The sequence below is a fragment of the Symphalangus syndactylus genome, chromosome 22, assembly GCF_028878055.3.
Source record: "Symphalangus syndactylus isolate Jambi chromosome 22, NHGRI_mSymSyn1-v2.1_pri, whole genome shotgun sequence".
Lineage (NCBI taxonomy): Eukaryota > Metazoa > Chordata > Mammalia > Primates > Hylobatidae > Symphalangus > Symphalangus syndactylus.
Window position 1 is genome coordinate 21,527,920 of NC_072444.2, and position 27,858 is coordinate 21,555,777.

A 27,858-nucleotide genomic window follows, 5' to 3' on the forward strand; every position below is an offset into this window, starting at 1 on the left:
CTCCTGAGTAGCTGGGATTACAGGCATGTGCCACCATGCCCGGCTAATTTTTGTATTTTTAGTAGAGACAGAGGTTCTCTGTGTTGGTCAGGCTGGCCTCGAACTCGCAACCTCAGGTAATCCACCGGCCTCAGCCTCCCAAAGTGCCGGGATTACAGGCTTGAGCCACCACGCCCAGCCTCTTTTTTTTTTTTTTTTGAGACCAGGTTTCGCTCTTGTTAGCCAAGCTGGGGTGCAGTGGCGCTGTCTCAGCTCACTGCAACCTCCGCCTCCCAGGTTCAAGTGATTCTCCTGCGTCAGCCTTCTGAGTAGCTGGAATTACAGGTGCGCACCACCACGCCAGGCTAGCTTTTTGTATTTTTAGTAAAGACGGGGTTTCACCATGTTGGCCAGGCTGGTCTCAAACTCCTGACCTCAGGTGATCCGCCCACCTTGGCCTCCCAAAGTGCTGGGATCACAGGTGTGAGCCACCATGCCCGGCCAGTTGAACTTTTATATTAAAGGCCAATTTACAGAAATTCAAGGAAAACCCATAATATAAAGATAACTATATCGAGAGAAAAATAAAATTATTTATAATAAAAATACACAGAAATACCAGAGGCGTGCTGCTTCAGGTGCAAGCCAGAATTTTTTTTTTTTTTTTTTTTTTGTTTGAGACACAGTCTCGCTCTGTCACCAGGCTGGAGTGAAGTGGTACCATCTCGGCTTACTGCAACCTCCGCCTCCCAGGTTCAAGCGATTCTCCTGTCTCAGCCTCCCGAGTAGCTGGGACTACAGGTGCGAACCACCACGCCCAGGTAATTTTTTTACTTTTAGTAGAGGCGGGGTTTCACCGTGCTGTCCAGGATGGTCTCGATTTCTTGACCTGGTGATCTGCCCACCTCAGCCTTCCAAAATGCTGGTATTACAGGCATGAACCACCAGCCCGGCCAATTTTAAATACTTGGTCTCATGGATTATCTCCTTAAATACAAACCAACTTACAAACGACACTATTTGAATTCGAAAATATTGTCACCATAACCAGTGACACTAATATCTCAGGTCACCTATGCATAACTGAATTGTTTCTTTGTAGTCTCAGCTACTAGAGAGGCCAAGGCAGAAGCATCATCTGAGTCCAGGAGTTCCAACCTATAGTGCACTATGATTGTGCCTGGAAAAGCCCCAGCACTCCAGCCTCAGCAACATAGGAGAAACCCCTCTCTTAAAGAAAAAAAAAAGTAAAATTGGCTATTTACATCTGGCCATTTCTCTGTCACAATTATCACATAAGGAAAGTCAAGCTAGCATCCTACTACCTAAACTCATGAACTATTCAGTACTGTGAATGTGGCTGCAGTTAGTCAACTGTTGAACTGATATGCATTTTTCTATGAAGCATGAATTTGAATACAAGCACCCAAGTTTGAAGCACATTTTAAAATCTGATGTAAAATCTGATACACTCTGAATTAGCTAAAACCTCTTGGGAAAGACCAATGTCACCATAAAGAACACAGTCACCATGAAGAACAGTGTCACCTCAATTGTATTAAAAGGTGCAACTGACAAGAGGATTCAGAAAAGTGTCTCGCAATTAGAGAAATAAAGAGCATGTCTCGCCTTGAATGCAGGCTTCTGTTAAAATCATGATAAAAAAAAAAAAAAAAGCCACCGGGTGCGGTGGCTCATGCCTATAATCCCAGCACTTTGGGAGGCTGAGATGGACGGATCACCTAAGGCCAAGGGATCAAGACCAGCCTGGCCAACATGGTGAAACCTGGCCTCTACTAAAAATACAAAAATTAGCCTGGCATGGTGGTGCTCACCTGTAATCCCAGCTACTCGAGAGGCTGAGGCAGGAGAATCACTTGAACCCGGGAGGCAGAGGTTACAGTGAGCCGAGATCGTGCCACTGCACTCCAGCCTGGGCGATAGAGTGAGACTCAGTCTCAAAAAAAAAAAAAACAAAAAAAAACCCATTTTCATCATTATAGCCAGGTCCTGTAGTCAAATCAAGATACAGTGATTGCATGTCAAGTATGAAGTTTCTTGCTTTTTTTTTTTTTTTGGTTGACTGTTTCTATTGCAAAAGCTCTTAATAACAAAACTGATAAGTACATGCCCTTTGCTCAGCCCCAAATTGTTTTTGATTTTCTCAGTGCTTTTCATTTTTGCTGACAGTGCATCAAAAAAACACCAGAAAAGCTTTTCTCCATTTGTATTCCTGTTACAAAGCTTTACAGGGGCAGAACTTATTTAAAGCATGTATCTTTGTTACGTTTTCAATAGAAAGGCAACCGACTCTGTTATTCTCTGATTTTTTTTATTTAACAATAATTGATGCTCACTGAAAAAGATCAAAAAGTAGGTTGTGATTTATCTATGATAAACTGATGGCGAAGTGAATTTCCTCATTTGATTATTAAAGATAATTCAGAAAGCTGACATTAAAGGCAGAGCCATTTGCAAAGTGGAATTAAAATAGATTTGTTTTTAATCAGGTTTTATTTTCACACTGTGAGGAGCTGCTGTATTTAGCATGCTAGACATGCTCAAAGAGTTCAGTCATGCGTAATGAAAGCTCAGATGGAAAAAGTGTCTGAGCCTCCAACTCAGGCTTTGAATGCTAACCCAGCCAGTAGAGTAGTAAAATAATATCTCCATTTAAACAGGACAGGATAGTTATCAGATTTTCACAAGAATTTGGTTACAAGTCAGGTCCCAAGCTATTAAAATTAAGCTGTTTCAGGAGAAAACATGCACTTAAAATATAAGCATTTTGGCGGGCCTGGTGGCTCACGCCTGTAATCCCAGCACTTTGGGAGACCGATCATAAGGTCAGGAGATCAAGACCATCCTGGCTAACACAATGAAAACCCATCTCTACTAAAAATACAAAAAATTAGCCGGGCATGGTGGTATGCACCTGTAGTCCCAGCTACTCGGGAGGCTGAGACAGGAGAATCGCTTGAACCTGGGAAGCAGAGGTTGCAGTGAGCCCAGATCACGCCACTGCACTCCAGCCTGGGCAACAGAGCGAGACTCTGTCTCAAAAAAAAAGAAAAGAAAAGAAAAGATATATGTATATATGCATTTCTTCTTTTTTTATTTTGAGACAGTCTTGCTCTGCTGCCCAGGCTAGAGTGCAGTGGCACGATCTCAGCTCACTACAATCTCCGCCTTCCAGGTTCAAGAGATTCTTGTGCTTCAGCCTCCTGAGTAGCTGGGACTACAGGTGCCTGCTACCACGCCTGGCTAATTTTTGTGTTTTTGGTAGAGATGGGGTTTCACCATGTTGGCCAGGCTGATCTCGAAACACTGACCTCAAGTGATCCACCTGCCTAGGTCTTCCAAAGTGCTGGGATTGCAAGTGTGAGCCACTGCGCCCAGCCCAAAATATCAAAATAAAATAAAATATATATAAAATATATATAAAATATTAAAAAAAGTATTTCTTCTTTTTTTCTTTTTTCTTGCTCTGTCGCCTAGGCTGGAGTACAATGGTGCCATCTCAGCTCACTGCAACCTCCACCTCCCAGGTTCACACGATCCTCCCACTTCAGACTCCCTAGTAGCTAGGACTAAGGTGCACACCACCACGCCCAGCTAATTTTTGTATTTTTAGTAGACACAGGACTTCACCATGTTGGCCAGGCTGGTCTGGAACTCCTGACCACAGGAGATCCACCTGCGCATTTCTTCTTAAAGGCATCAAAAAATTATATTAACTGGCCAGGCACAGTGACTCGTGTCTGTAATCCCAGCACTTTGGGAGGCCGAGACGGGTGGATCACAAGGTCAGGAGTTCAAGACCAGCTTGGCCAAGATGGTGAAACCCCATCTCTACTAAACATACAAAAAATTAGCCAGGTGTGGTGGCAGGCACTTGTAATCCCAGCTACTCGGGAGACTGAGACAGACAATTGCTTGAACCTGGGAGGCAGAGGTTGCAGTGAGCCAAGATCATGCCAATGCATTCCAGCCTGGACGACAGTGAGACTGCGTCTCAAAAAATAAGTAAATAAAATAATATTAACTAGCTATAAAATGAACAAAGCCCCAACCACATGAGAATTTGACAATACCAACAAACTCTTACTATTAGAACCGAGTTTTTTCCCCAAAATAACAGAAAATAAAACACAGCACCACTGTAATATTATCAAAGGGTGTTTGATCTCGGCAGTGAGCCAAGATCGCGCCATTGCACTCCAGCCTGGGCAACAAGAGCAAAACTCCGTCTCTAAATAAATAAATAATCAGAACTCCAAAAAATTGAAAATATTAGCTAGCTAGTCCTCTAGTTCTTTTTTTTTTTTTTTTTTTTTTTTGAGACAGGGTCTCCCTCTGTTGCTGGAGTATAGTGGTGCAATCTTAGCTCACTGCAACCTCCGCCTCCCAGGCTCAAGCCATCCTCCCACCTAGTAGCAGAGTCTACAGGTGCACACCACCAGGCCCAGTTAATTGTTTTTGGTATTTTTTTGTAGAGGCATCTCCATATTGCCCAGGCTGATCTTGAACTCCCGAACTCAAGGGATCTGCCAGCCTTGGCCTCCCAAAGTGCTGGGGTTATAAGTGTGAACCACTGCACCCAGCCTAGATCCATTCTTTAAGCAAGCTAATACTTCATAACAGAACCAGGCACGGTTGGCTCACACCTATAACCCCAGCACTCTGAGAGGCCGAGACAGGTGGATCACCTGAGGTCAGGAGTTCAAGACTAGCCTGGCCAACATAGTGAAACCCTGTCTCTACTAAAAATACAAAAATTAGCTGGGCATGGTGGCATGCGCCTGTAATCCCAGCTACTCAGGAGTCTGAGGCAGGAGAATCACTTGAACCTGGGAGGAAGAAGTTGCAGTGAGCCAAGATTGAACCTCTGCACTCCAGCCTGGGCAACAGAGTGACTCCGTTTAAAAAAAAAAAAAGACTTCATACAGTACTTTACTGTTCAACCCTCTAAGAAAGCTAAATAATTTATTTCATGTTATTTTTAGTTTTTCAGAAATGAATATACTGGCTGATATATTTTTAAATCAGTTCTTAAGTTTCTACCATTGTTTATTCCTGGAAAGTTGCTAAAAGTAACATTTTTCCCCCATGAGGAAATACTGGCAATATACTTAATACTAAGAATTACTAATACAGTTTACCAATATTTGTGTAATTGAGTTGAAAATAGACTGGAAAGATATTTGCAAATGTTAATCATGGTTAATGCCTATGTGGTAGAATTAGAATTTTTTTAAAGAATTTTATTCCTGGCTGGGAGCAGTGGTGCATGCCTGGATTACCAGCACTTTGGGAGGCTGAGGCCAGTGGATCACCTGAGGTCAGGAGTTTGAGACCAGCCTGGCCAACATGGTGAAACCCCGTCTCTACTAAAAATACAAAAATTAGGGCCGGGCGCAGTGGCTCACGCCTGTAATCCCAACACTTTGGGAGGCGAAGGTGGATAGAACACAAGGTCAAGAGTTTGAGACCAGCCTGGCCAATATGGGGAAACCCCGTCTCTAATAAGAATACAAAAATTAAGGCTGGGCGCAGTGATTCACACCTGTAATCCCAGCTACTCAGGGGGCTGAGGCAGGAGAACTGCGTGAACCCAGGAGGCAGAAGTGGCAGTGAGCCAAGATCGCACCACTGCACTACAGCCTGGGCAACAGAGCAAGACTCTGTCTCCAAAAAAAAAAAAAAAAAAAATTAGCTAGGCATGGTGGCGTGTACCTCTAATCCCAGCTACTTGGGAGGCTTAGGCAGGAGAATCACTTGAACTCGGGAGGCAGAGGTTGCAGTGAGCTGAGGTCATGCCACTGCACTCCAGCCTGGGTCACAGAGCAAGACTCCATCTCAAAAAAAAAAAAAAAAATACACAAGTGCCTGGCGCGGTGGCTCACACCTGTAATCCCAGCACTTTGGGAGGCCGAGACGAGCGGATCACGAGGTCAGGAGACGGAGACCATCCTGGCTAACACGGTGAAACCCCATCTCTACTAATAATACAAAAAATTAGCTGGGCTTGGTGGCAAGTTCCTGTAGTCTCAGCTACTAAGGAGGCGGAGGCAGGAGAATTGCTTGAACCTGGGAGGCGGAGGTTGCTGTGAGCTGAGATCGAGCCACTGCACTCCATCCTGGGCAACAGAGTAAGACTCCATCTCAAAAAAAAAAATAAAAATTAGCTGGGCATGGTGGTGGCCACCTGTGATCACAGCTACTTGGGAGGCTGAGGCAGGAGAATCACTTGAACCTGGGAGGCAGAAGCTGCAGTGAGCCGAGATCGAGCTACTGCACTCCAGCCTGGGCAAAAGAGTAAGATTCTTTTGTCAAAAAAAAAATTTATTCCTCTATATTTTCTAAATTTTTCTTTGGTTAACAGGTATTACTTTTATTATTCTTTGAGATCAGGTTGCTTTGTTTCCCAGGCTGGAGTGCAGTGGTGTGATCACCTTACTGCAGCCTCAACCTCCTGGGCTTAAGCAATCCTCCAGCCTTAGCCTCCTGTGTAGCTGGGACCACAGGCCCACGCCACCACACCCGGCTTTTTTTTTTTTTTTTTGAGACCAAGTCTCACTCTGTCACCCAGGCTGGAGTACAGAGGCGCAGTCTTGGCTTACTGCAATCTCCGCCTCCCGGGTTCAAGGGATTCTCCTGCCTCAGCCTCCTAAGTAGCTGGGACTACAGGCACACACCACCACACCCAGCTAATTTTTGTATTTTTAGTAGAGATGGGGTTTCGCCGTGTTGGCCAGGACAGTCTCAATCTCCTGACCTTGTGATCCACCTGCCTCAGCCTCCCAAAGTGCAGGGATTACAGGTGTGAGCCACTGGGTGCGGCCCCCCTAAGTTTTTGTCTTTTTTAAAAGAGCGTCTGACTCTTTTATGGTCAGACTCTTTTATGGTGTCTGACCATATTGCCCAGGCTGGTCTAAAACTCCTGGTCTCAAGCGATCCTCCAGCCTCAGCCTCCCAAAGTGCTGGGATTATAGAAGTGAGCCACCAAGTCCTGTCAGGTATTGCTTTTATAATCTGAAATAAAAAAGTTATAATAAAATGACTTGGGGCTGGGCGCAGTGGCTTAAGCCTGTAATCCCAGCACTTTGGGAGGCCAAGGTGGGCGGATTACGAGGTCAGGAGATCGAGACCATCCTGGCTAACACGGTGAAACCCCGTCTCTACTAAAAATACAAAAAATTGGCCAGGCATGGTGGCGGGTGCCTGTAGTCCCAGCTACTCGGGAGGCTGAGGCAGGAGAATGGCATGAACCTGGGAGGCAGAGCTTGCAGTAAGCCGAGATCACGCCACTGCACTCCAGCCTGGGGGACAGAGAAAGACTCCGTCTCAAAAAAAAAAAAAAAAAAAAAAAAAATGACGGGCTGCGCTCGGTGGCCCACACCTGTAATCCTAGCACTTTGGGAGGCCAAGGCAGGTGGATCACCTGAAGTAGGGAGTTCAAAACCAGCCTGACCAACATGGAGAAACTCTATCTCTACTAAAAATATAAAATTAGCCAGGCCTAGTGGTGCATGCCTATAATCCGAGCTACTCAGTAGGCTGAGGCAGGAGAATTGCTTGAACTTCGGAGGCGGAGGTTGCAGTGAGCCAAAATCGCACCATTGTACTCTAGCCTAGGCAAGAAGAGCAAAACTGCGTCTCAAAAAGATAAAAAATAAATGACTTTTGGAAGTTAGCATCTGGGTCACTTTAGCTAAGAGTTCCCAGCCGGGCGCGGTGGCTCACGCTTGTAATCCCAGCACTTTGGGAGGCCGAGGCAGGCGGATCATGAGGTCAGGAGATCGAGACCACGGTGAAACCCTGTCTCTGCTAAAAATACAAAAAAATTAGCCAGGCGTGGTGGCGGGCGTCTGTAGTCCCAGCTACTTGGAGAGGCTGAGGCAGGAGAATGGCGTGAACCCGGGAGGCGGAGCTTGCAGTGAGCCGAGATCGCGCCACTGCACTCCAGCCTGGGCGACAGAGCAAGACTCCGTCTCAAAAAAAAAAAAAAAAAAAAAAAAAAAAAAAGAGTTCCCCTGAAATGTTGATAGTCGACTGCATTAAATTAACATATATATTAACAAATCCCACATGAACAAAATGTTATTACTCTCTATGCTAACTCAGAGATTTTATTTAACCTTTTTTTTTCTTTTCGAGAGAGCGTCATTCTATCACTCCCGCTAGAGTACAGGGGTAGGATTGTAGCTCACTGCAACCTCAAACTCCTGGGCTCAAGAGATCCTCCCCCTCCAACCACCGGACTACAGGCGAATGCCATGGTGCCAGGCCCTCATTCAACCTTTTAAGACCCTACTGGTAATCTCCATTATTAAAAAGCTTAACTGTTTCACCATAAGTGATAATCACATTAGCCAAAACACCCAGTTCTAGGAGATTGTAACTTCTATGACATCAAGACACAAGCAGAACGCAAATAACGCAAATCAAGACTTCTTTTTGGCCGGGCGCGGTGGCTCACGCCTGTAATCCCAACACTTTGGGAGGCCGAGGCAGGCGGATCACCAGGTCAGGAGATCAAGACCATCCTGGCTAACACGGTGAAACCCCGTCTCTACTAAAAAAAAATACAAAAAATTAGCCGGGCGAGGTGGCGGGCGCCTGTGGTCCCAGCTACTCGGGAGGCTGAGGGAGGAGAATGGCGTGAACCTGGGAGGCGGAGCTTGCAGTGAGCCGAGATCGCGCCACTGCACGCCAGCCTGGGCGACAGAGGGAGACTCCATCTAAAAAAAAAAAAAAAGACCTCTTTTTTCTTTTTTTTTGAGACGGAGTCTCGCTCTGTCGCCCAGGCTGGCGTGCAGTGGTGCGATCTCTGCTCTCTGCTCACTGCAAGCTCCGCCTCCCGGGTTCACGCCATTCGCCTGCCTCAGCCTCTCCAAGTAGCTGGGACTACAGGCGCCCGCCACCACGCCCGGCTAATTTTTTTTGTATTTTTAGTAGAGACGGCGTTTCACTGTGTTAGCCAGGATGGTCTCGATCTCCTTACCTCGTGATCCGCCCGCCTCGGCCTCCCAAAGTGCTGGGATTACTGGCGTGAGCCACCGCGCCCGGCCCTATAACAGAATTCAAGAGACAGTTAACCTGGTCATTTCCAAGCCTCAAATTATAGCCTTGTCAGAATTCTATTGCTTGCCGGTACTTCAACACCCTCTAGACAAGTTTCATATACTGAGTTCCTAGTAGGACTCTGGCACCAACTCACAGTTCCCACCGGGCAATGAGCTCGCCTTTCGTTAGGGGCCACGGAGCCGCTCCGCCCAGCGCGCTGCTCCCCGGCCCGACCCCGGGCTGGCGCGGTCAGTGGTGCACGCGCACTCGCCCCAAGTCAGCACCTCCCGAGAGCCGTAGGGTCGCCGCGCGGCTCACCTCGCGATTGCGGCGTCCACGCTGGCCTCTAAAAGCCCCCGATGTGCTTTCTTCTCGAAAAAGCTCCCTTTTTAAAGCCTTGAACCTACAGGGACTCGGGGGTGCGTCACAAGACAATACATCTAGGGAGGCGGCTATGCCAGCACGGGCGCGAGGGTCCTTGACCGGGCAGCCTGGCAAGGAGACCGCACAGGCGGGAGGCAGAAGCAAGCCGCCCGGGTTCCCCGAACTTTGCACGCGGGGGAAGTTGATTACACAAGAGGGTTTTTTTTTAGTTTGGCTTTTTGTATTTTGAAGCACCCATAACCCTGGCAATAATTTCCACCACACTCCTAAAGGACAAGAGGGAGGGGAGGCACTGAACGAAGAGGAACTGCGGTCCACTATGGTTACCACCGCCCAGCTCAATTCGGCAGAGGGAGAAGCAGCTGCGGCCTAGGCCATCTTCACCCACGCACCGAGGCCGAACCCAGGGCCCGCCCCGCCGGCCTGAGTGGAGGACTGTGGCGGGCACTAGGAGCCCCACCCCGTCCCAATGAAAATGACACCTTTTAAAACCATTTTAATTTTTTTCAAAAAAAGGCCGGGCGTGGCAGCTCAGACCTGTAATCTTAGCACTTTGGAAGGCCCAGGCGGAAGGATCTCTTGACGTCAGGACTTCCAAAGCAGCTTGGACAACACAGCAAGACCCCGTTCCCAGGCACGGGGGCAAAGCCGGGCACGGTGGCTCACGCCTGTAATCCCAGCACTTTGGGAGGCCGAAGTGGGCGGATCACCTGAGATCCGAGACAAGCCTGACCAACATGGTGAAACTCCATCTCTACTAAACATACAAAAATTACCCGAGCGTATTGGCGGGCGCCTGTAGTCCCAGCTACGTGGGAGGCTGAGGCAGGAGAATCGCTTGAACCCGGGAGGCGAAGGTTGCAGTGAGCCGAGACTGCGCCACTGCACTCCAGCCTGGGTGACGAGAGACTCCCGTCTCAAAAAAAAAAAAAAGACGCCTTTCTTTGGGCTTAGTGAGCAAACATTCCACGCAGTGCCTAATGTAAGCCGGCCCAGGCACCACCCAAGCCTTCGGCCAGGACTGTTTTCCCGTTTCGAGAAGGCTCAACCACACTCCACACGGGATCCAGTCAACAGCCGTTCCAAACATGGCGCGGGCAGGGGTGGAAGACAAGCCAGCGCGCAGCCTCAGCCCCGGGGCACAAAGGGGAGACTAATCTCCAGGAAACTCGGGGTACAGAATCGATAACCCCACAAGAAACTAGTTTCCGCGAGTGGGCCTTGAAGAAAAAGTGGGTCGGGCACCAGCGAGCTGTTCAGACGCACTTCACATCAAAGACTCGGGGACAACACAGCCAGACGAAAACGGCACCGTGCGCAGGCGCGCGGAACCACAACTAGCGCCCTTCGGAACGACCCCTCCCCCTTCCCTCAAAGGCCAAGGAAGTGGCTCCGACGCGCTTGCGCGAGGACAAAATGTTGAGGGGAGGGAGAATCCTTTCCCTTCATTGTCAGAGAGAACCGCCCCCGCACGGCGAGCGCGCGCGCGCGCTCACGCACCACTCTCACACTCCGGCGCGCCCCAGGCTTTCCGCCTGGCGTCTCGCGCATGCTCGGAGAGGGAAGCGGTGGCGAAGTCGGATGCTTTTTGCTGAGTTTCTCAGAGAAGTTTCTGGAAAGACGGAGCCAAAGGGACGCTGGGGGGTGGGGAGCGGGGAGTGCAAGGAAGCAAGCGTTTGAAAGAAAGCGAAAAACCCCCAAGCACACCGCGACACCTCCAACGTTCAAGCCATGGCCCAAGCAGAGCCCAAGGCCACTGAGACCCTCACGCCAGAGAAATAGTACAGGGACCGCGGCAGCCGCTCCTTCCTCTGCCACTGCTCAGCCCCCGAGAGTCCCCAGCATGGGGAGAGGGCAGGGGGTAGCCATGAGAAACCTAGAGCGCTCACTGGACGTTTGCGAGGTGGAAGGAAAGCCGAAACCCGCCCTTTGGAGCCGCCTGCGCGCACGGGCCCCCTCGAATGGGCTCAGTATTGATTATGCGTGGCCGCCAAAGCATTGGTTGGGGGCGTCTTTCACTAATTTTTCCTAGGTTTTCCCTCCTATCGGGCTCTGTGGTCCCTTCACCGCCCGTGTTCACTTTGGTGGCCTGACGCTAACGCTGCGAGTTGGGGAAACCGTAGTAACCCTGGGCCTGAGGGGCGTCCTGGGCGGCGGTGCTCCGTTGCTCTCAGCGGTTGCCCCTTTAAGAAAAAGCCCCCCGAAGAAGGGCCCGTGTGGCTGAGTAAAGGTAGCGTTCGCCCGCACAAAGGCGCCGCATTGTTGGCGGGCTCCGGACGCGGTTGCCGCTGGGCGGGGCGGCGTGAGAAGACCGGGGCGCCTGGGCGGGGAGAACGACATTGGCGCTCGCGGGGCCGGGCAGGGGGAGGGAGTCACGACATTTAGCAGGTGCTTCTCCGCGGCAGAGCGACTGCCATTTTGTGGCGCGGCCGCCGCCATTTCGCGCGGCCGAGGGGCGGGGTGTGGGCGGAGCGGCGGGCGCGCCTGGGCTGTCCCTCGGGGCGGCGGGCTAACGCGGCCCCTTTGTTCTTCCCTTCTCGGCTCGAGGCCCCAGTCTCGACCGCCGATCGCCTCGGAACCGGGCTGTGTCCGAGATGCCACGCGGCGTGTGAACCTTGAAGCGCGGCCGGGGTGTCCGCAAGGCGCCAACTCTCTTCCGCCCTGCAAGCCCTTCGAAAGTGAGATTTCTCACCCCACCCTTGCAGGGTGGAGAGAACACGTTTCAAAAAGAGGATGCCTAGAACTGAGCCGTGGGAAGTGGCTGTCTAAAAGCCTCGTGCTGGTGCCAGTAGCAAACCCGTGCGCGTGCTCGGCTTTGAGCGATCATGGCGCTCTGCAAATAGCTCAACTGCAGAGCGTGCCCCTTAGAGCTCCTGTGCTGCTGGGAGGCCTCACAAAGGTGCCAAAACCCGGTGTCCCCAGCGGTTGGCCTCTTTGAAGAAAAAAAAGAAGGCGGGGTGGGATGTCCTTCATGTGCTGGAAGACGGAGTAGAATGACACGTTGCTTTTCATTGGCTGGCCATTAAGCACGCACTGCGCAACTGTTTTCCAGATACCGGTTTATAGCCCATTATTTATATCGGAGCCATAAACTTGAACAATAGATTGGAATATCTTATTTCTGCCTGTTGAGAACATCTCCCATTTAACTTCTTTTGAAATCTCAGATGAGTATGTAAATAATACATTGACCCAGTAGAATCTATTGTGTGCGTTCCAGCGTCATTTCAAATCCTGAAAGAGCTGTTGTTTTTCTGATTTCAAAAGAAATATTTAAATGTGAGTCTTGGTGTTTTAATGTTAACCTTGTGGTTCGAAATCAACAAAGCCAGGAAATTCAAGAGAACTGCTGCTAAATTTGTCTTCGCCCTTTGCTTTCGTACAAGGTTTCTTTGTTTAATTTTTTTCTCTTTTAAGTTTGTTTTTCTTCACCACAGCGTGAGTACATAAAAGAGCCAGCCCTTTATATTACTATGTATAATTATAGGGAGTTAGTTATTTCAGTAACAGGAGGTAAAGCTCATAATGATAGGATGAAAAGGTAAAAAACATCTGTTGTTGACGGAATCGATCAGGATTTGATGGCTTCCAGATGAAAGAAATATCTGAGAAGAGGCTTTTGGATTCCAAATAATTTAGTTTCATTATGACCAAAAGCACTGCATAGAGCTTTAAATTTTTTTACCGTATCTTTTGACATTAACTGTCCTTTTTTTTTTTTTTTTTTTAAGACAAGGTCTCTGTTTCGTGCAGTGGCGAAATCACAGCTCACTGCAGCCTCGACCTCCCTGGACTCAGGTTATCCTCCCACCTCAGCCTCCTGAATAGCTGAGACAATAGGCGCCAATCACCATGCTGGAGTAATTTTTTTTTTTTTTTTTTTTTTTTTTTTTTGGAGAAGATGTCTTGCTCTGTCACCCAGGCTTGAGTGCAGTGGATCTTGACTCACTGCAACTTCCGCCTCACGAGTTCAAGCAGTTCTCCTGCCTCAGCCTCCGGAGTAGCTGGGACTATAGGCATTCCTCACCACGCCCGGCGAATTTTTGTATTCTTAGTAGAGACGGGGTTTCACCATGTTGGCCAGGATGGTCTCTATCTCCTGACCTAGGGATCCGTCCGCCTCGACCTCCCAAAGTGCTGGGATTACAGGCATAAGCCACCGTGCCTGGCGCTGGGCTAATTTTTTAACCTTTTGTAGAGACTGTTTCACCGTGTTGCCCCGGCTGGTCTTGAGCGTCTAGGCTCAAGAGATCCTCTCAAAGTGTTGAGATTACAGCCGAGAGTCACCGCACCTGGCCTATCCTTGCTTTTGGCGGTGAGAGCTTACAGAATTTTTTTTTTAATGCTGTTTTTTTTTCTTTTTTTGTTTGCACAATGAAAATGAAATAGCGTAAAACTATTAGTTGAAATTTGGAATCTGTTACAGTAGCCTGATAACTCAGGCAAATTATTATGGCTCTAACTAGCTGGGCAGTTTAGATTCGAAGGATTGTCTAGCACTTGAACAGACTAGAAGGGTCTGTTTAAACACTCCTAATTCCTGGGGTTAATTTTTATTTATAAAACACATACTTTAGGCCGGGCACAGCGGCTGACGCCTGTAATCCCAGCACGTTGGGAGGCCAAGGTGGCCGGATCACGAGGTCAGAAGATCGAGCCCATCCTGGCTAACACGGTGAAACCCTGTCTCTACTAAAAAAAAAAAATACAAAAATTAGCCGGGCGTGGGGGCGGGCGCATGTAGTCCCAGCGACTCGGGAGGCTGAGACAGGAGAATGGCGTGAACCCCGGGAGGCGGAGCTTGCAGTGAGCCGAGATCGTACCACTGCACTCCAGCCTGGGCGACAGAGCCCAAAACAAATGCTTTATACCTTTAACCATTACATTTAACACAGAAAGCACATCTTTTTATTCTACAAAAAATGGTGTTGATTTGTATTAAAGAGTAGGTGGTGGCCGGGCGCGGTGGCTCACGCCTGTAATCCCAGCACTTTGGGAGGCTGAGGCAGGCGGATCATCTGAGGTCAGGAGTTCGAGACCAGCCTCGACATGGAGAAACCCCGTCTCTACTAAAAGTACAAAATTAGCCGGGCGTGGTGGTGCATGCCTGTAATCCCAGCTACTCCGGAGCCTGAGGCAGGAGAATTTCTTGAACCTGGGAGGTGGAGGTTGAGGTGAGCCGAGATCGCGCCATTGTTACTCTAGCCTGGGCAAGAAGAGCGAAACTCTGTCTCAAAAAAAAAAAAAAAAAAGAGTGGGTGGTGTTTGCACAGTTAACATCTCCCTTATGACCAATGGCGTACATTTGCAAACAGTTAAATCCAGGGCTAACCTCCTCCCCCATCCTCATATCGACCTTAAGAGTTTTTCCAGCTTCCTAAACCGACAAAACCCAAACACTGTTGGAACTAGTGAACTTTATGCAGAGAACCATGTTCAAATAAACAGATTTTGAATCACCACAATCTCATGATCTGCCCCAGAGGTGAAAAGGCCTTTGTTTATGTGGTCATGGATCTCATTTGTGTTTGTCAAGCTAGACCAGACTAGTGAATTCCAGAATTGCCAATTCATTGTTCATGTAGTTTTTCTTTCTTACTCTAAAACTGAGGTGTCTGAATTAATTTGTACCACATTTGTGTTCCCTAAAAGAGGGTAGATGTTAACCAAAACTTTGATTACACCGAGATTCTTAAGACAGTCAATGCAGTATAGAAATGGTGTGGGCTGGGCTGGGCGCAGTGGCTCAACGCCTGTAATCCCAGCACTTTGGGAGGCCGAGGCAGGCAGATCTCGAGGTCAGGAGATGGAGACCATCCTGGCTAACATGGTGAAACCCCGTCTCTACTAAGAATTCAAAAAAAAAAAATTAGCCGGGCATGGTGGTGGGCGCCTGTAGTCCCAGCTACTCGGGAGGCTAAGGCATGAGAATGGCGTGAACCTGGGAGCCGGAGCTTGCAGTGAGCTGAGATCGCGCCACTGCACTCCAGCCTGGGCGACAGAGCAAGACTCCGTCTAAAAAAAAAAGTAAATGGTGTGGGCTAGGTCCCTTTTGCCCATGCCTTTGGATTTGTTCTTTTTTTTTTTTTTTTTTTTTAATGCATTGTTCAAGGAGAGAACAGCTTCTCAAGGCAAATTCTGGAATAGAAGAGAATTTAAAACAGCAATAACTTTTTCCTAGTAAAGATAAATGAGGTTCTTTAGAGACTTTAGTAATATGGGAAGTCCTTCAAAATATTTTTGGCAGCAGTTAGCACTCCCACATAGTGTAATAATTTTTTCTCCTTTGAGGTAAAACGCTCAGAGTTGGTTATAAAACGCTTCCCTGTACTTCAGAAGTATTGGAGTTCAAGGAACAAATCCTTGCAGCAACAGTATACTTCTTAGAAAAGTAGAAACATGGCCAGGCACGCTGGCTCACGCCTGTAATTCCAGCACTTTGGGAGGCTGAGGCGGGCGGATCATGAAGTCAGGAAATCCAGACCAGTCTGACCAACATGGTGAAACCCCATCTCTGCTAAAAAACATAAAAATTAGTCAGGCGTGCTGGCACGCGCCTATAATCCGGGAGGCTGAGGCAGGAGAATCACTTGAACCAGGGAGGGCAGAGGTTGTAGTGAACCAAGATGATGCCACTGCATTCCAATCTGGGTGACAGAGTGAGACTCCGTCTCAAAAGAAGAAGAAAAATAGAAACACATCTATAAAAGTAAACAATGCTCCTGGGACACCCAACATTTTTTTGTCCTGCCAGAGTACAAAATGGTCATCCCCAAAGCAAAATTCTATCCTGACAAGTGTGCAGATTGTATGAAACCTGTAGATTTATCATGTTGGCATCATGGTATAAGTGGCCTAGTTAGACAATATATCAAAAAGACTGGAAACTCAGGATTTTAATTTACTTGTTTAACAATTTTTGAGCATCAAACAATGTGCCAGAGCCTATCCCAGGTGTTTAGGTACATCACTGAATAAAAACAAAGCAAAGATCCCTGTTCTCATGGAGCTTAACCTGGTGGAGGAGAAGGGAGACAGACAATAAGGAAATTAAATAATAGAAGTGGCAAGTGCTATAGTGAAAATACAGTGAAGGATAATAGAGATGAAGCAAGTCTTGCAATTTTAAATGAGGTGGTTAGGATAGGCCTCAAGAAGGAGATGGTTTTACTTTTATTTGTACTTTTTTAGAGAAAGGGTCTCGCTGTCACCCAGACTGAAATGCAGTGGTGTAATCCTAGTTCACTGCAGCCTCTAACTCTTTGGCTCAAGTGATCTTCCCGCTTCAACTCCCCAAAGTGGTAGGATTACGATTACAACTCCCCAAAATGGTAGGTGTGTGACATGGCGCCCCAACAAAGAGATAATTTATGAATGAAGATTTGCAGAAGCGAAGGGAGCAAATCGTGGATATCTAGGGAAGAGACTGCAGAGGGAATCATAAATGAAAACACCTTCAGGGAGGAGCAAGCTTGACTGGCACATATGAAATAGAGGAAGGAAATCAGTGTGGTTGAAATAGGATGGTCATAGCTGGGCGTGATGGCTCATGCCTGTGATCCCAGCACTTTGGGAGGCAGAGGTGAGAAGATTGCTTGAGGCCAGGAGTTGCAGGTCAACCTGTGCAACATAGCAAGACTGGTCTCTACAACATGTTACAATTACCTGGGCGTGGTGTTGTGCACCTTTAGTCCCAGCTACTTGGGATGCTGAGGCAGGAGGATTGCTTGTGCCTGGGAGTTTGAAGTTACAGTGAGCTATGATTGCACCACTGCACTCCAACCTGGGAACATGGTGAAACCCCGTCTCTACAAAAAATATAAAAGTTATCCAGGCATGGTGGCTTGCACCTGTGGTCCAAACTACTTGTGTGGGAGAATTGCTCAAGCCTGGGAAGTGAGTCGAGGCTGCAGTGAGCCTTGATTGAGCCACTGCACTCCAGCCTGGGTGACAGTGAGACCCTGTCTCAAAAAAAAATAGAATGGTCAAGATGGGGGTATAGGATGAATGTCAAAGAGTCAGAGGAGTGTGTGGGGCAGATCTGTAGAACCTGGTAAACCGTAATAGGTTTTTATGGCTTTTAATGATATGACAGGTTTTAGAAGGATTGCCCAAAGTATTGAAAATAAGAGGCCCTGGGCTGGGCGCGGTGGTTCATACCTGTAATCCCAACACTTTGGGAGGCCGAGGCGGGCGGATCATGAGGTCAGGAGATCGAGACCCTCCTGGCTAACACGGTGAAACCCCGTCTCTACTAAAAATACAAAACCAAAATTAGCCAGGCGTGGTGGAGGGGGCCTGTAGTCCCAGCTACTCTGGAGGCTGAGGCGGGAGACTGGGTGAACCCTGGAGGCGGAGCTTGCAGTGAGCCAAGAATGTGCCATTGCACTCCAGCCTGGGCAACAGAGTGAGAGTCCGTCTCAAAAAAAAAAAAAAGGCCCAGGGTAGAAGCAGGAGCCAAATGAATCGGCCATATCAGTGATCTAAGTGAAGGGGAGGGTGGCTTTAATGACCAAAATATATCCTGGAGATATATATAGAGAGATTTTTTTTTTTCAGATGGAGTCTTGCTCTGTCACCCAGGCTGGAGTGCAGTGGCATGATCTCGGCTCACTGCAGCCTCTGCCTCCCGGGTTCCAGCAATTCTCCTGCTTCAGCCTCCTGGGTAACTGGGATTACAGGCACATGCCACCACACCCGGATAATTTTTGTGTTTTTGTTTTGTTTTTTAACTTTAAAAGCCCTCAAAAACTGTTTATTATACAGGTGAATCTTGATAGTCATGATGGGCTTGTCGGTAGGATTTCTGGTAGCGAGCACGGGCACCAGGACCTCCAAACTTTTTAGACTCGCAGCAACGAGGATCAGCTACCAGCAGGGTCCGGTCGTACTGGATGAGGATGTCTTTGATCTCCTTCTTGGAAGCCTCATCCACATATTTCTGGTAATAGGCCGCCAGGGCTTCGGAGATGGACTGATGGATAGCATAAATCTGGGCCACGAGACCACCACCCTTCACACGGACATGGATGTCCACACTAGCAAATCGCTCCTTGCCGAGAAGCAGAACTGGCTCCAGCAGCTTGTATTGTAGCATGCGCGGCTCAGTCATCTCCAGGGGCCACCCATTCACCTTGATGAGACCATTGCCGTGTTTGCAGTGCGCCACAGCTGTGGCTGTCTTCTTGCGTCCAAAGACCAGCACCGACTGCAGCGGGCCCTTTGGACGGCATGGCTGTGAGTGTGGACTAGAGAGAGTGTGTTTTTTTGTTTTTGTTTTGTTTTTTTGTTTGAGACAGAGTCGCACTCTATTGCCCAGGCTGGACTGCAGTGGCGCGATCTCGGCTCACTGCAACCTCCGCCTCCCAGGTTCGAGCTATTCTCCTGCCCCAGACTCCCAAGTAGCTGGGACTACAGGCGCCCGCCACCACACCAAGCTAATTTTTGTATTTTTAGTAGAGATGGGGTTTCACCATATTGGCCAGGCTGGTCTCGAACTCCTGACCTCACGTGATCTGCCTCTCTCGGCCTCCCAAAATACAGGGATTACAGGCGTGAGCCACCGCGCCTGGCCGTTTTTGTTTGTTTGTTTGAAACAGGGTCTCACTCTGTCGCCGAGACTGGAGTGCAGTAGTGCAATCTCGACTCACCGCAACCTCCGCCTCCCAGGTGCCTCAGCCTCCTGAGTAGCTGGGACAACAGGCGTGTGCTACTACTGCCTGGCTAATTTTTTTTTTTTTTGAGATGGAGTCTCGCTCTTGTCACCCAGCCTGGGCGACATCTTGGCTCACTGCAACCTCCACCTCCCGGGTTCAAGCGATTCTCCTGTCTCAGCCTCCCAAGTAGCTGTGATTACAGGCATGCGCTGCCACGCCTGGCTAATTTTTGTATTTTTTAGTAGAGATGGGGTTTCACCATGTTGGTCAAGCAGGTCTGGAATTCCTGACCTCCCAAAGTGCTGGGATTACAGGTGTGAGCCACTGGGCCCTGGATATATTTTAACAGTAAATCCAAGCAGACTTTCTGGTAGATTGAACCTGGGTTTGATAAAAAGAGGAGGCAAGGATGAGCCAAAACATTTTTTTGAGCTGGGCAACTAAAAGAGTTGTAATGAAGGAGGACTGGATAGAGCAGTTCTGCAGGGGAAGATCAGAAGTTCAGTTTGGGCATGTTCAATTTGAGGTGTTTATTAGATATCAAAGGGAGACGCTGGTGGGCTATTGGATATATGGGTCTTGATTTATGAGGAAGTTCTGGAGATGTATATTTTTATATATGCCCTTTTTGTATATTATGTATATTTGTGTGTGAGAGAGTTATCCTATATATAGGTAGCATTTAAAAGCCTCAAACTGGATGAGATCACCAACATAAATATAGAAGGAAATAGGATCAAGGAAGCCCTGAAGCATTCCACTGTTAAAAGGTCTGAGAAGAAGGTTTGCAAAGCAGGATGAGAAGGAACAACCAGTTAGGTCCAGGAAGTCAAGAAAATGGAGCAGGTGGCCTGGCAGGGTGGCTCACACCTGTAATCCCAGCACTGTGGGAAGCTGAGGCAGGCAGATCACTTGAGGTCAGGAGTTCGAGACCAGCTGGCCAACATGGTGAAACCCTAACTCTACTAAAAAAATACAAAAATTGTCCAGGTGTGATGGCTCATGCCTATAATCCCAGCACTTTTGGAGGCTCAGGCGGGCGGATCACCTGAGGCTGGGAGTTCAAGACCATCCTGACCAACATGGAAAAACCCCTCTCTACTGAAAATGCATAATTAGCTGGTTGTGGTGGCGCATGCCTGTAATCCCAGCTACTCGGGAGGCTGAGGCAGGAGAATCGCTTGAACCCGGGAGGCGGAGGTTGCGGTGAGCTGAGATTGTGCCATTGCACTCCAGCCTGTGCAACAACAGCGAAACTCCGTTTAAAAAAAAAAAAAAAAAATTAGCTGGGCTTGGGCAGGGCTCGGTGGCTAACGCCTGTAATCCCAGCATTTTGGGAGGCCGAGGCGGCTAACGCCTGTAATCCCAGCATTTTGGGAGGCCGAGGCGGGCGGATCACGAGGTCAAGAGTTTGAGATCAGCCTGGCTAACATAGTGAAACCCTGTCTCTAGTAAAAATACAAAAATTAGCCGGTAATGGTGTTGCACAGGAATGGTGGCTTGACAAGCTGAGGCAGGAGAATTGCTTGAACCTGGGAGGCGGAGGTTGCAGTGAGCCAAGATCGCACCACTTCACTCCAGCCTGGATGACAGAGTAAGACTCGGTCTCAAAAAAATAATAATAATAATAAAGTGGAGGGAATGGTCAACTGTGAAATGCTGCTGAGAGATTAAGCTGAGGCATGAAAATTGAGTGTTGAATGAATAAGTGGAAGTCATTGGTGACCTTGACACGAGCTGTCTGGGTGGAGTAGGAGGCAAAAGCTTGATTGGAATGGATTGAAGAAAAAAAAAAAAAAACAGTAAGTATGACCTTTGGAAAAGTCTGACAGTGAGGCTTAAAGGGGAAGATGCCAGAGACTGTGATGTTGGAAAGTACCTTCTGTTTTAGGAAGTTCCTGGGTCAGTGCAGCAAGAGGGAACTCAAAACCTTAGGGCTTCTGGAGGAATTGTTACACTCCCAGGATGTGGTCTCCTTCTACCCTCATATCTGCTCCATGATAACATGAATAATAAATTATTTCTTGGCCGGGAGAACTCCAGCTCAAAAGATCCTGCTGCCTCTGTCTCCCAAAGTACTAGAATTACAGACGTGAGCCACTGTGCCCGGCTATATTTTTCTTTACTATTTTTTTTTTTTTTTGAGACAGAATCATGCTCTGTCACCTAGGCTGGAGTGCAGTGGCCTGATCTCTGCTCACTGCAACCTCTGCCTCCCGGGTTCAAGTGATTCCCCTGCCTCAGCCTCCTGAGTTGCTGGGATTACAGGCATGCGCCACCACACCCGCCTAATTCTTGTATTTTTAATAGAGACGGGGTTTCACCATGTTGTCCAGGCTGGTCTCAAACTCCTGACCTCATGACCCGCCTGCCTTGGCCTCCCAAAGTGCTGGGATTACAGGCGTGAGCCACTGCGCCCAGCCGTAATTTTCTTTTTAAAAGACTTTCTTCCCCCATATTGGACCCTCCTCTAGTTCCACTACATCCCAGTGAACAACAGTGAAATAAAAAAGATTGTCTACGTGCTTAATTTGAAAACATGGGTTGGGCACGGTGGCTCACACCTGTAATCCCAGCATTTGGGAGGCTGAGATGGGTGGATTGCCTGAGGTCAGGAGTTCAAGACCAGCTTGGCCAACCTGGTGAAACCCCATCTCTAATAAAAATACAAATATTAAGGTTGGCCGCGGTGGCTCATGCCTGTAATCCTAGCACTTTGGGAGGCTGAGGCAGGCAGATCACCGGAGGTCTGGAGTTCAAGACCAGCCTGACCAACTTGGAGAAACCCCGTCTCTACTAAAAATACAAAATTAGCTGAGCGTGGTGGCTCATGCCTGTAATCCCAGCTACTCAGGGGGCTAAGGCAGGAAAATCGCTTGAACCCAGGAGGTGGAGGTTGCAGTGAGCTGAGATCGTGCCACTGCACTCCAGCCTGGGTCACAGAGTGAGACTCTGTCTCCAAAAAAAAAAAAAAAAAAAAAGGAAAACAGATATATCACTTTGGGGTCAAGCTCCACCTTCAGAATTTCAGAATTTTTTTTTTTTTGTGACAGAGTCTTGCTCTGTCACCCAGGCTGGAGTGCAGTGGTGCAATCTCGGCTCATTATAGCTGCAGCCTCCCAGGTTCAAGCAGTCTTCTGCCTCAGCCTCCCGAGTAGCTGGGATTACAGGCACGCGCCACCACACCCAGCTAATTTTTTTTTTTTTTTTTTGAGACGGAGTCTAGCTCTGTCACCAGGCTGGAGTGCAGTGGCGTGATCTTGGCCCACTGCCACCTCCACCTCCCAGGTTCAAGTGATTCTCCTGCCTCAGTCTCCTGAGTAGCTGGGATTACCAGCACGTGCCACCGCACCCAGGTAATTTTTGTATTTTTAGTAGAGACAGGGTTTCACCATGTCGGCCAGGATTGTCTCTATCTCCTGACTTCGTGATCCGCCCACCTCAGCCTCCCAAAGTGCTGGGATTATAGGCGTGAGCCACTGCGCCCAGCCTCATTTTTGTGTTTTTTAGTAGAGACGGGGTTTTGCCATGTTGGCCAGGCTGGTCTGGAACTCCTGACCTCAGGTGATCCGCCCGCCTTGGCCTCCTAAAGTGCTTGAATTACTGGCGTGAGCCACTGCGCGCAGCCCACAATTTTTTATTTTTTGATATTTGTCAGTTTGGATGAAGCCTAGCAGTAGTATATGGTTAAGTGTACATTTTCTAATTATTTATGAAATGTTGCTCTCCAGCTTATGTAGAATAAGGTCTTCACCTGTTTTTCCTTTGTCCTAGCACATACTATACTTCTGTCATTTACACTGATTTATACTGGTAGTGGTTGAGGGATTGGATTCAATTTTGGGGCATTGGGAGGCAGATGTTGCAGTGAGCTAAGATCACACCACTGCACTCCAGCCTGGGGGACAGAGTGAGACTCCATCTCCAAAAAAAAAAAAAAACTGGGGGTGGTTGAGGAAAGCTGTCTTCTAAAATGGAATATCAGGATTTCGAGGGATTCTGATATATCCCTTGAATTACCTACTTCGTGGGACCTTTCTCACTCCTCCTAAGAATCACTGATGTTGAACTTAAAATACAGCTGAGGAAAAGATCATTTCTTTTTTTTTTTTGAGACGGAGTCTTGCTCTGTCGCCCAGGCGACAGAGTGCAGTGGCGTGATCTCGGCTCACTGCAACCTCCGCCTCCCGGGTTTACGCCATTCTCCTGCCTCAGCCTCCGGAGTAGCTGGGACTACAGGCGCCCGCCACTAGGCCCGGCTAATTTTTTTGTATTTTTAGTAGAGACGGGGTTTCACCATGTTACCCAGGATAGTCTCGATCTCCTGACCTCGTGATCTACCCACCTCGGCCTTCCAAAGTGCTGGGATTACAGGCGTGAGCCACCACGCCCAGCCCGGAAAAGATCATTTCTTTAACAAACCAGTTGAGATGTATTTCTGATGGTATTAGTGCATTAGTTACATGTAGAGTATATGTCATGGAAATTCTACTTCCTGGAGAGTATTAAATTTTAAGAAAGTTTTGGCCGGGCGCGGTGGTTCACACCTGTAATCCCAGCACTTTGGGAGGCCGAGGTGGGCGGATCACGAGGTCAGGAGATCGAGACCATCCTGTGAATGGTGAAACCCCGTCTCTACTAAAAATACAAAAAATTAGCTGGGCGTGGTGGCGGGCGCCTGTAGTCCCAGCTACTCGGGAAGCTGAGGAGGGAGAATGGCGTGAACCCGAGAGGCGGAGCTTGCAGTGAGCCGAGATCGCACCACTGCACTCCAGACTGGGCGACAGAGTGACTCTGTCTCAGAAAAAAAAAAAAAAAAAGTTAGTTTTGGGGTTTTTTTGAGATGGAATCTTGCTGTGTCGCTCAGTCTGGAGTGCAGTGGCACAATCTCAGCTCACTTCAACCTCTGCCTCCTGGTTTCTTTCCTTTTTTCTTTTTTTTTGAGATGGAGTCTCCCTCTGTCGCCAGGGTGGAGTGCAGTGGCACGATCTTGGTTCACTGCAACCTCCACCTCCCAAGTTCAAGCGATTCTCCTGCCTCAGCCTCCCAAGTAGCTGGGACTACAAGTGCACACCACTACGTCCAGCTAATTTTTGTATTTTTAGTAGAGACAGGGGTTTCACCATGTTGTCCAGGATGGTCTCGATCTCTTGACCTCATGATCCACCTGCCTCGGCCTCCCAAAGTGCTAGGATTACAGGCATGAGCCACCGTGTCCCGTGCCTCCTGGTTTCAAGTGACTCTCCTGCCTCAGTCTCCCGAGTAGCTGGGACTACAGGCACATGCCAGGATGCCTGGCTAATTTTTGTATTTTTAGTAGAGACAGGGTTTTGCCATGTTGGCCCGGCTGGTCTCGAACTCCTGGCCTCAAGTGATCCGCCCACCTCATCCTCCCAAAGTGCTGGGATTACAGGCATGAGTCACTGTTTCTGGCCTTAAGAAAGATTTCTCTCTCCTTTCAAAAGAAGATAAACAAGTTAAGTACAGTATCCATTATATTGGGGACACTGAAACCCTGTTTACAAATATGCTGGATGTTTTCAGTTTTTTTTTTTTTTATTTTCTGAGACAGGGTCTTGCTCTGTCACCCAGCAGTGATGTGATCATGGCTCACTGCAGCTTTTAACTCCTGGGTACAAGGGATCCTCCCCCCTCTGCCTCAGCCTCCCAGGTATCTGGGAATACAAGAGCACGCCACCACCCCCGGCTAATTTTTAAAGTTTTTGTAGAGACAGGGTCTCACTGTGTTGCCCAGTCAGGGAGTAGGGAATTGATGTGGGCTGGAGAGTGGAAAGAATTGACAGGATGATCTGAGCCCTGAAGTAGGAGGGAAGGGCTGCATAAGCAAAGGAACTGGCTTTTGATAGTTCAGCAGTAGAGGACTGGAGGATGGAATGTATGGGGGCAGATGCTGGCAAGCAAATGTGGTTGAGCAAGTCCACGCAAGAAATGCCACAAATTTACCAACAGACAGAGTCAAGATAATTATCTATGCTGGCTGGGCACTGTGGTTCACGCCTGTGATCCCAGCACTTTGGGAGGCCAAGGCAGGTGGATCACCTGAGGTCAGGAATTCAAGACCAGCCTGGCCAACATGGTGAAACCCCATCTCTACTAAAAAAAAAATAAAAATAAAAATAAAAAAATTAGCTGGGTGTGGTGGCGCATGCCTGTAGTCTCAGCTACTCAGGAGGCTGAGGAAGGAGAATTGCTTGAACCTGGGAGGCGGAGGTTGCAGTAAGCCGAGATCATGCCATTGCAGTCCAGTCTTGGCGACAGAGCGAGACTCCGTCTCGAAAAGAAAAAAAAATCTATGCTTCATTTTTCCAAATTAAGATAGGAAAAATGATAGAGTACACCAGTCAAAATGATTGGATTCACTTTCTGTGTTCTTGGGCAAGTTACATAAATATTTTTGGTAGGGTCTTGGTGTGTTTTTTGTCTGAATGGTCATCTTCTAGACTAGTGCCTGGCAAATAGTAGTTGCTCGACAAATATTCATTGAGTTAATTTTAGAAATTTATTAAATCTATTAAGTATATACAACACATCTACCCCACAGGGTTGTTTTGAAGATTAAATCAAATCAGATAATAAATGTAAAAGTGCTTTATAATCTGAGAAATACTATTTAAACTGTTTATGTTAGTATGAGGATAAAGTCCACTGAGTTTTTTACTGTTTTTTTTTTTTTTTGAGACAGAGTCTCGTACTGTCGTCGACACTGGAGTGCAGTGGCGTGATCTCAGCTCACTGCAACCCCCACCTCCTGGATTCAACCGATTCTCCTGCTTCAGCCTCCTAAGTAGCTGGGATTACAGATGCCCCCCACCATGCCCAGCTAATTTTTTGTATTTTTAGTAGAGACGGGATTTCACTATCTTGGCCAGGCTGGTCTCAAACTCCTGACCTCATGATCTGCCCGCCTCGGCCTCCCAAAGTGCTGGGATTACAGGCATGAGCCACCACGCCCGGCTTTTTTTACTTCTTCTTTTTCTTTTCTTTTTTTTTTTTTTTTTGAGACAGTCTCACTCTGTCGCCCAGGCTGGAGTGCAGTGGCGCAATCTTGGCTCACTGCAAGCTCCACCTCCCAGGTTCACACCACTCTCCTGCCTCAGCCTCCCGAGTAGCTGGAACTACAGGCGCCCACCACCACGCCTGGCTAACGTTTTGTATTTTTAGTAGAGACGGGGTTTCACCATGTTAGCCAGGATGTTCTTGATCTCCTGACCTCGTGATCCACCTGCCTCGGCCTCCCAAAGTGCTGGGATTAGAGGCGTGAGCCACCATGCCTGGCTTTTTTACTTCTTAAATGGATTTTTTTTTTTTTTTTTTTTTGAGACGGAGTCTCGCTCTGTTGCCCATGCTGGAGTGCAGTGGCGCAATCTCGGCTCACTGCAAGCTCCGCCTCCTGGGTTCACGCCATTCTCCTGCCTCAGCCTCTCCGAGTAGCTGGGACTACAGGCGCCCGCCACCATGCCCGGCTAATTTTTTTTGTATTTTTAGTAGAGCCGGGGTTTCACCGTGGTCTCGATCTCCTGACCTCGTGATCCTCCTACCTCGGCCTCCCAAAGTGCTGGGATTACAAGCGTAAGCCACCGCGCCCGGCCCTTAAATGTATTTTTTTTAAAGCATAGAAGGATACACCAAGACTCTAATGATTCTGTCAACTGCTTTGAAATTCATGGATGGAGTATAATAATATTTTATTTTATTTTATTTTATTTATTTATTTATTTTTTTTGAGACGGAGTCTCACTCTGTCGCCCAGGCTGGAGTGCAGTGGTGCAATCTCGGCTCACTGCAAGCTCCGCCTCCCGGGTTCACGCCATTCTCCTGCCTCAGCCTCTCCAAATAGCTGGGACTACAGGCGCCCGCCACCACCCCTGGCTAATTTTTTGTATTTTTAGTAGAGATGGGGTTTCATCGTGGTCTCGATCTCCTGACCTCGTGATCCACCCGCCTCGGCCTCCCAAAGTGCTGGGATTACAAGCGTGAGCCACTGCGCCCGGCCTAATAATATTTTACAAAATAGTTTTGCCCTATAAAACCATATAGTATTACAGAACTGTCTGTGTTTTTTGTTTGTTCGTTTGTTTGTTTTTTGAGACAAAGTCTCACTCTGTCACCCAGGCTGGAGCACAGTGACACAATCTCAGTCACTGCAACCTCCACCTCCTGGGTTCAAGTGATTCTCATGCCTCACCCTCCTAAGTAGCTGGGATTACAGGCGTGTGCCACCACACCTGGCTTTTTTTTTTTTTTTTTTTTTTTTTGTATTTTTAATAGAGACAGGGTTTAACCATTTTGGCCAGGCTGGTCTTGAACTCCTGACCTCTGGTGATCTACTCGCCTCGGCCTGCCAAAGTCCTGGGGCTACAGGTGTGAGCCACTGTCCCTGGCCAGAATTAAGTTTTAAATGTATGGATATTTCTGCTAAGGATTTCTTAATTCCTTCCTAACTAATCATACCCCAAGTAAACTGAACTATTCATTTTCATGATAAATCTGTATGGTCTTCCTGAATATTATAGGAGTGATCTGGACCAAAGTTCTAGCTGATAAAAATTTTGTAAAAATCTAATTCAGTGCATTTCCATTTTCTCATGCATTCCAGGGGCTAAAGTAAGTAATATTCTTGATTGCTGAAGTTTGAAGGCAGTTTCCTGTCTGCTGAGGTTTTATTTCTAGAAGCCCTTATCATTGGTCCTGATAGAATATCTGCAAGGAGAAATGAATCAACTCACACCATCATTTTCACATTTTTCTT

At 48.0% G+C, this 27,858-nt stretch overlaps 1 protein-coding gene across 1 annotated transcript in view; it reads right to left on the reverse strand.

The window, feature by feature from the left end:
* Positions 1 to 11,941: 11,941 nt before the first annotated feature.
* Positions 11,942 to 27,858, reverse strand: part of LOC129472121 (small ribosomal subunit protein uS9-like) — a 40,494-nt gene continuing 24,577 nt past the window's right edge. The window contains exons 2-4 of the mRNA XM_055261549.1: positions 18,566 to 18,680; positions 18,197 to 18,514; positions 11,942 to 12,130 (exon numbers count right to left, since the gene is read on the reverse strand). Coding sequence (XP_055117524.1) covers positions 11,942 to 12,130; positions 18,197 to 18,514; positions 18,566 to 18,680 — 622 coding nt within the window. The remainder of the gene's footprint in view (positions 12,131 to 18,196; positions 18,515 to 18,565; positions 18,681 to 27,858) is intronic.